This window comes from Austrofundulus limnaeus, unplaced genomic scaffold (assembly GCF_001266775.1).
Source record: "Austrofundulus limnaeus strain Quisiro unplaced genomic scaffold, Austrofundulus_limnaeus-1.0 Scaffold470, whole genome shotgun sequence".
NCBI lineage: Eukaryota > Metazoa > Chordata > Actinopteri > Cyprinodontiformes > Rivulidae > Austrofundulus > Austrofundulus limnaeus.
Genome location: NW_013952872.1, coordinates 54,551 through 62,751, shown reverse-complemented (window position 1 = coordinate 62,751; position 8,201 = coordinate 54,551). Strand labels below are relative to the sequence as shown.

Here is an 8,201-nt window from a genome sequence, read left to right as displayed (position 1 = left end):
ATCTCGTTCCCACCAGTTACTAAGTCGTGCGCACCAATTAGTATCTTGTTCGCACCAGTTACTAAGTCGTGCGCAGCAATTAGTATCTCGTTCGCACCAGTTACTAAGTCATGCGCACCAGTTAGTATCTCGTTCCCACCAATTACTAAGTCGTGCGCACCAGTTAGTATCTCGTTCCCACCAGTTAGTATCTCGTTCCCACCAGTTACTAAGTCCCGTTGAGATCTCAGGTCTCTTTTCCAAGGGAGGCCTGGGCCTGAAGGCAACCTATGGTACATGCTAACCACTGAGCCGTCGTTTTTTTAATGGTTAACACTAAGATTGGATCCTGACTGGGATCAAGGTTTGAATTTTACACCATCTTTCGTGTATTTAAGTTTGAGTTAGGCCGACTGACCAGCTCCAGCTCTCTGGGGTTGGTTTCTTCTATTTTGGTGAACGTGGTGAGTCCAGCATTGACCATTGCAGTGGACAGACTCTGACCTGAAACACACAATGTGTTAATATTAAATTGTTTAAAACTACCTTACAGACACAGATATATTAGCTTTAGTACTGTATTTTTGATTATTTCTGGTTGTGTACAGTAACAGCAACAGCAACAAAACAGTGTATTCACCTATCTTCTCCAGCTGTTTAGAGACGTAGGGTGAGTTTTCCCAAAGTTTGGCTCTGAAGCACTTAGCCAGGATCAGGGAGTTGAGAACAGCAGTGAAGTTACTCTTGGACTGATGACTCAYGAACTCCGACAAGCCTGTTGGGATCAAAATACATGTAAGTTTTCTTTATTTTGTTTTATTTTTTAAAGCCTTTTTCCTTTATAATTTCTGACATTCATACATTTACTAATGCGCATCCCAATTCTGAAGATCTTTGCTGTGTCTTGAGTAAGTCCAAAGTCTTGAATCGAGATGGAACCCAGATGAGCTTGAATTAAGCTACAAGACAGTCAAATTTCATCATCTGTAGTAGACAGTTCACAATCCAAACATCAGCAGCAGTAAACTGATAGGAGCTTCACCAACCAGTTTACTTTCATCTCACTGGTTTTGATCTTTCCCTCAAGAGGAAATCTGGGGACAAATTTGTACAAAATGTAAGACCTGGAGTCTAAAGAAATGTTGACTGTGATCATATAAACATGTCTGACCTGATGGTGGTTCTGTTTTTGTCCCGGTTCAGTGTGTTCAGGGCTCTTTTCTCGTTCACTCTCAGCTGAATGTCACTGAACTCTCTGCTCTTTGACACCAACTCAATCTGTGGATCCAGAATGACAGGTTCCAGCTCCTTGTGAGGAATCAAAGCATTCCCAGACTAAAGAGAATACATTTTTCCTCCAGAAAGTTTTGAGTATCCCCTGGTCTCCTCCCAGTGGGACTTGCCCAAAAGATATCCAGAGAGAGGCATATCCTAGTTAGACAGCTGAACCATCTGAAATGACTCAGGTAAAGGAGCACCTCGTTTTTTCTCTAATACATGACCATATAGATGAATGTTGGAACGTAGATGGACAAACTTAGAATCTCACTTTGCTGAAACTGTTGGAGAAAAGTTGGTGATCCAAAATTATGTCAATCCTTTGTCGCAGTCAAACTGAATTCTGACTGAGTCAAATAACTTATCCCCAAAAAGCAATTCAGTTTGGCAGTTCCCGGATTCTCTCTCTCTCTCACACACACATAGGTTTGTTTTTATATCCCTGTTGGGACAGTGCATTGACTTCCATTCATTTTTTGGTAATTTTATATCCTAACCCCAGTGGTGGGCACCAGGCCGCTAAAGCGCAAATCCACTAATTGCAGACCTAAATATTTCATTTGCGCTTTAGTGGACTTACTGATTTTTATAATTCACAAGCAGATTTGAGCTTTCTAAAATTAAAATGCAGTACCGCTAATAACTAATTATTATCACCGTCATCATGGTCTTGAACAGCAGAAGGTATGACTGTCAATTAATCACAACACGTGATCTATCCAACAGCACCCCTCCCAGATAAACACACTTATTGTGAAGGTATACATCCTTGCTGAGTATTGCTTTTGGTCACAGTTCTGATTTCCCACAATGCAATAGCAGAAACAGTTAACGTTTGTAATCCATACTAAAAAATTTTATGTATCGATTTATTTTACTTTACAATCGGAGCTCCCTTTTTAAAAAAAATAAAGTTTAAACGCTGTAGCTCAATACTTGACGTAATTGGTCGAAGCAACAGTGTTAGAGACTCAGAAATGATTTAAAGATGTTATGCTGGTGAAGACTGACATCTAGTGGTCAACTGGAGCAACTACAAGGACAACTTTAAAATCCAAGCTCTTATTTTGAAGGGAAGATAGTTTCCTGCACTCCGTGCTTTCATTTCCGGTCACAAATCAAATCTGTCATGTACCCAGAATGCATCGCTTCAGTTTTCCAATACAGTTTTAAAATTACTTTTTTGATGCTTTTTTAATGAAAAATCTACAACAAACAAAAGAAAAAGACAAAGAAGCAGCTGAACTAGCAATTCTCAACAACTTTTTGATTTTCACACCAGGAGCCAAAGGTCTGTTTCAGGAAATCACATCCCCAGCAATCGGCAGTTGTAGGATTAAGCTGTAAAAGAGTTCATACGCCACTAGTTGGCAGTGTTGTGCATATATTGTACATGAATTGTTGTCAGCTAGTAAGTGTCAAATTGCTTCTGCTAGTTTTTCTACGGCATAAGCGGTTTTGAAGTTGCGGACCTAAATATTTTCACAAGCGCTTTAGAAATTGCAGAGCTAATTTTTGGTTTAGCGCTGCCCACCACTGCCTAACCCTGACCAATTACCTTAGTGTTTCTAATCTTGTGTCCTTCATCTGAGGGACACAAACTTTTGATTAAAGCTTAGTGTCTTTCTGGGGAGAGCCATGACCTCACATACAAGGCCCCTTACTCCATCCCCTCACCTCGTTCAAAACTCAAGCAACAAGACTGTGCACCTCTGCATCTCATCCAAAGAAACTGAAGTAAGATTTTCCCTCAAAGGTTGTTCACCTTCTAATCAGTCTGTTCCCAGGGAGATATTACCTTTAATTCAGAGTTTTGCCTTTATCTCAGATCCTTCTTCACCACAACAGACTGGAGCAACATCCTCATTAAGACAGACAAGGTCCTGTTTCGTTACTGATCCATCACTCATTATATCCTGCATCACTTGTGAACAAGACCAACCCAGGGGAAAAAAATCTAACTTTTTCCTGATTCCTGCTTTTTTCAGGAAAATTTTGTGTTTATCTGCTGGTGGATTCACCCAGGGCACGGTAAATCCCAAAACAGTAAAAAAAAAAAAAAAAAAAAAWGGACTTCTACAGTGTAAGTTTTCAAAATTACTTCTTAATTATCTACATCACTTTATAATGTTTACTCACTGAGGCCTGTAAAAGTGTGTTTTTGCTCTGAACTTTTTAAGAATCATTAAAAYTCAAATCTACTTCTCCAACCGTACAACACAAAACTAACTGCATGTTAATAAAATACTGTAAGAAAGCCTACCAGGTCAGATAAACTTTCGTTGCCGACCACGTTGCTGATCAGTTTCATTGTGCCAAAAGCAACACAAAACCTCGCCATCAGCCTGCCAGCCTCTGTCGAATTTATAAAAAAGGATTAGGCTTCAATAARAGACGTATTCAAAACTATTTATGAGTAAAAAGAGAAACTGTGCTCATAAATATTACTATACTAAAAAATACAAACTAAGCCAAACCAGGAAGTTCCCTGAACATTGTGTAAACACGTCTGTACCTGTTGGTTTGATGTTAATATCCTCATCCATGCTGATTAAATCAATGGATGACAGAGCGTTGAGYTTCTTCAGACACAGTTCTACAACAGGATGAGATAAACAAATCTAAAGCTGTACAGTAAAATAATATTAGCAGTGTTTACAACTGTTTGTGCAACTTTGTAAATATCTTGAATTTAATAACAGAAAATCTTGATAGATGCTGAGCAGTTGTTCACCTTGCAACTTAGCTTCAATACCGAATCTGTCCAAGTCAGCAGAGAAACCTGAAAAGAAGGTGAATAAAGTCAGTACACTTAGTAAACAGCTGCCCACAGCTGTTCAGTTCATTTATAAAGCACCAATTCACATACAGTATAAAAGACACTCAGTAAAAGTTATTTTTCTAAGGAAGGAAGCTGGCAGGAATGACTTCCGTTAAACAGGAAGTAACGTGCAGCAGAACCAGACTCAGGATGGGCCTCCATCTGACACGACCCGCTGGAACAGAAACAGCTGGTCCGGGTGTGGTCTGTTTGGTACAAATGCAGTTTCTATAGAAAGAAACTAAGAAAAACGCAGACTAACAGTAGTAATAATATGTGAGCCATCACATCGAAATGAGGATTAAGTCTAAAAGTTGTATGTGGAGAAATAGGCAGATTTAGTGTTTTGATAAAAACGCTTGCAAAAATTACATTTTGTCAAAATATAACAAAAGTGTTATCAATGCATCATTTCAATGATCTGAAATATAATCCTAAAAAAATATTTGAAGCACTTTTTTGAGCATTATCAACCAAAAACCCGATTTAGAGGAAAAACGGCTTAAAATTTTGAGATTTTCACTGTGAGCTATCAAAACTTTTGTTTCTTTCCAGCTGGGTAATCTCATTATTTAAATACTATTTGAGGTTCCTTTTTTCAAATGACATAGAAAATACTCATTAAAATGACATAAAATTAGGATTTTGACCAAATATTTATGTATTATTATAACCAACAAGACAAATGAAATAATGTCTCTGGATCTACTAATGATATCAGGATGATTTAAGTATTAAAATGTAGCTTTTAAAGCCAAGAATCTGAAAATATAATGAGGTCATTTTGAACAAATTATACTTAATCCTCATTTTAAAATGATGAGTCACATATATAGAAACAGTGGGCCTCATGCAAGAACCGTTCGTACGCACAGATTTGTTCTTAAGTTGTGTGTACGAGTGATTTAGGAGAATTTGTGGCATTCACCAATTTTCTCGTATTCTAAGTTTTTTTTCAGATACGAACAAAATTCCTGTGTGGTCCAGACCTGTCGTATATTTTACGAGCAGTCAGTCTGCTGTTATCCAGATCATACTCCATAATTGTGTTTGACAATGAGCTATTCTGTTTGAACTAGAATAATAATTTTAAATGTAATAATGTAGACTAACAACATAAATTGGTTAAATTAAATTAAATTGGCTGTTAATGCTGTTGTATAAGACTACAATATTAATATAAAGATCTCAAACTACAAACCAACTTAAACTATGCATTAACTGAAGTTAATCTGTCTCGGTATATAACGAGCTTTATAGATTGTTAGTTTTTTAATCAAATTTTAATTTGTTGAGATTTATTCAGTACATCATTTGGAGACATTTTAAAATGTTTTTTTTTTTTCAGAACCACATCTGACACCATTTACATGTGTGGGAGATGATATGAGCTGTGGCTCTTCTTCTGAATAAATGAAAATTATTATARTATAACACAGCTGTTTACACTTACATTAAAATATTTGACCAAGGGAAACCCGGAGCAGGACTAGAGATGAATATGATTAGATTTTTATTTCTGTGACTGTAGCTATGACCCACAGGAGACACAACATTAACAACAGTCATTTCATTCCTCGGCTTCAGCAGCTCCTTTAATTCCACAGCTGACGCTGCTAAAAATGACAGATTTTTTTCCCTGGATCTCTGAGAGCAGAACTTCAATGTCCGAACTCATAAAGTTCTTCTTTTTATTTTGTGATGTCATTTATGAATGAACACTTCCTGGTATGTGGGGCAGGAAACGTAGCCTTATATGGTGTTTTTGGGGTGGTAATTATGCTAATCTCTCCTCGTGCACGAGCACCTGATACACATTCATCAGTTTACGCAGCTCATTTACACACTTTTCCTGAAGATAGAAGAGTTTGTTGAATCTGARGTGACATGTTCGTACGAACCCTTCGTACGAACAAAAGTAAGAGAAATTTAGGATAAGAATACGAACATGTTCTTCCATTAGGCCCAGTAAGAGTAGAGACTAAAGACAACAGCAGAGTGAGGAAATGTGCTCAGTTTGTGCTCCAGCAGTCTAAGGCTACAGCAGCAGAAATGAAGAATAATTCAGGAAACCTAAGTCTAACTATAGGATTTATGAAAAAGGAAAGTCTTAAGTCTAATCTTAAAAGTAGACAGAGTGTCAGCCTCACGGACAGAAACTGGAAGTTGGTTCCACAAGAGAGGAGCTTGATAACTGAAAGCTCTGCCTCCCATTCTACTTTTAGAAACTCCAGGAACCACAAGTAAACCTGCAGTCTGASAGTGAAGTGCTCTGTTAGGAAAGTATGGAACAATAAGATGTTTAATATATGATGGAGCTTGGTTGTTAAGAGCTTTGCAGAACAGGATAGAAGGTTGTCAKTCTTTCTGATAGGTAATCTGAAACTGAGCCTCTCACCGTAGTGTGTAGGGTTCTTCAGGGCTCTGATGTAGAGAAATGTGGAGCGTATCCAGTCTAAAGCCATGTTGACATCACTGATGGTTTGGAGAACAATCTCAGCGTTCAGGTGCTCCACCAGGTGACTGTGTAAGCTGGGGAAGCAGAGTGTATTGTTACCTCGTGTGCTAAAGTATTATCTTCTCCTGTGTGTGAGAGAAAAGTGATGCTAAGTGCTCTCTGTTCTACCTGCTCTCAATGATTTCTATTCCATTCATAAMTTTCATGTACTTGTCTCTGGTTTGAACCTTGGTCATAATCACTGCAGTCGCTGATGAATCAAACTACAGCAGGAAACACAGAAGGCAGTGAAAACACAGATAAGTWCACATTTTATGACCTGTGAAAACGCAAACAAAATATTCAAATTAAAATTCTGTTCCTGCCTGAGGACGTCCGGCCCGGCCGATCATCTGCAGGATGTCAGCCTCACTGTACTCCTCACAGGAGCCTGCCACATACTGCACTGTGGACTTGATCACCACCAGGTGAGCAGGAAGGTTTACGCCCATGGCCAGAGTCCTGGTGGTAACTGAGACAGCAACGGTTCAAAAAACACAAATTCTACCTTTGAGAATAACTTTACATTTAAAATGTAACATTTTAAATGTTAAGTTGTGGTTTTAAACAGGCATGGGTCATTTTTTTCCTTTGACAAATGCACAAAAGGTAATCTGTGGACTTTACCCAGGGGTTGCTAGGTAAGGGGCTGAACGCAGGTTCCGGTGGGTTGTCGTACAGCTTGTGACATCACAAAATGACGGAAGTATAAAACTTGTCGTTAATATACATTAAAAATTCATTTACTTACAGTAAATACGCTCCTGGGTGCATTTTTTGGGTCCTAGGACTGTTTTTTAAGAAGTACATACCCAAAGTTAAGTTAAAAAAAAAACTTTAAAAAGTGAATTTTGCATAATAGGTCCCCTTTAAGAATCTGGGTGTCTTGTTCACGAGTGACGCTGGAATGGAGCGGGAGATTAGGGCCTCAACTTCAGTAATAAAGTTGCTTCGGTCGATCGTGGTGAAGAAACTGGGGAAGATGGACGGAGCAAAATTTAGAGAAATTCTTGATGGAAACCTGTTTGAGTCTTCCAGAAATTTGAGACTGAGGTTAGATGTCCACGTTCCAGGAGGTCATCGACCCTAAGCACCCTACTGAAGCTCAACTGAAAGAACCAGGCTCATCCTGAACTCATCCTGAGCCTGGTTCTACTTCTGCTGGAGATTTCTTACAATTAAAGGGAGGCACTGTTGACAAAGTGCATCTTGGGATGGGAGATGGTGACAAAGAAAAGATTTAACACAGTCTTTTGTTATTTTAGATAACATTTACTAACTGGCCTTTTATAATCTCCTGTATGTGAATGTCTGTATAGTGACCTGAGATAAATACAGTATACTGAATTGAAACAGTTAAAAATGTTAATCCTTTTTGTGAGTATCCATAACATGGTAACTGTATTTAGTCTCACAAAGAACAGGCAGGTGTCCCAGAGTAAAGGCTTCTTCTACCAGCTTCCTGTCAGACAAATCAACTCCTGCGTGGTGGAAGCCAATCCCAAACATCACCAGCTCTGCAATAAAAACACAAAGGTTCTGCTACACAAAGAACTACAAGCTCTCTTAGAGGATCAAGAGTTAAATGGCTGCAAAATTTGTATTTTCCTCGGCACAGGAAGTTGT

General features: G+C 38.5%; 1 protein-coding gene across 1 annotated transcript in view; it reads right to left on the bottom strand.

The window, feature by feature from the left end:
• The window catches only part of LOC106529827 (helicase for meiosis 1), a gene marked incomplete at its 5' end in the record, with an annotated part of 36,420 nt that overhangs the window by 14,047 nt on the left and 14,172 nt on the right, over nt 1-8,201 (bottom strand). The window contains 12 exon segments of the mRNA XM_014025339.1: nt 398-483; nt 620-754; nt 841-938; nt 1,026-1,073; nt 1,151-1,257; nt 3,521-3,612; nt 3,773-3,853; nt 3,992-4,039; nt 6,477-6,610; nt 6,705-6,799; nt 6,902-7,047; nt 7,991-8,092. Coding sequence (XP_013880793.1) covers nt 398-483; nt 620-754; nt 841-938; nt 1,026-1,073; nt 1,151-1,257; nt 3,521-3,612; nt 3,773-3,853; nt 3,992-4,039; nt 6,477-6,610; nt 6,705-6,799; nt 6,902-7,047; nt 7,991-8,092 — 1,172 coding nt within the window.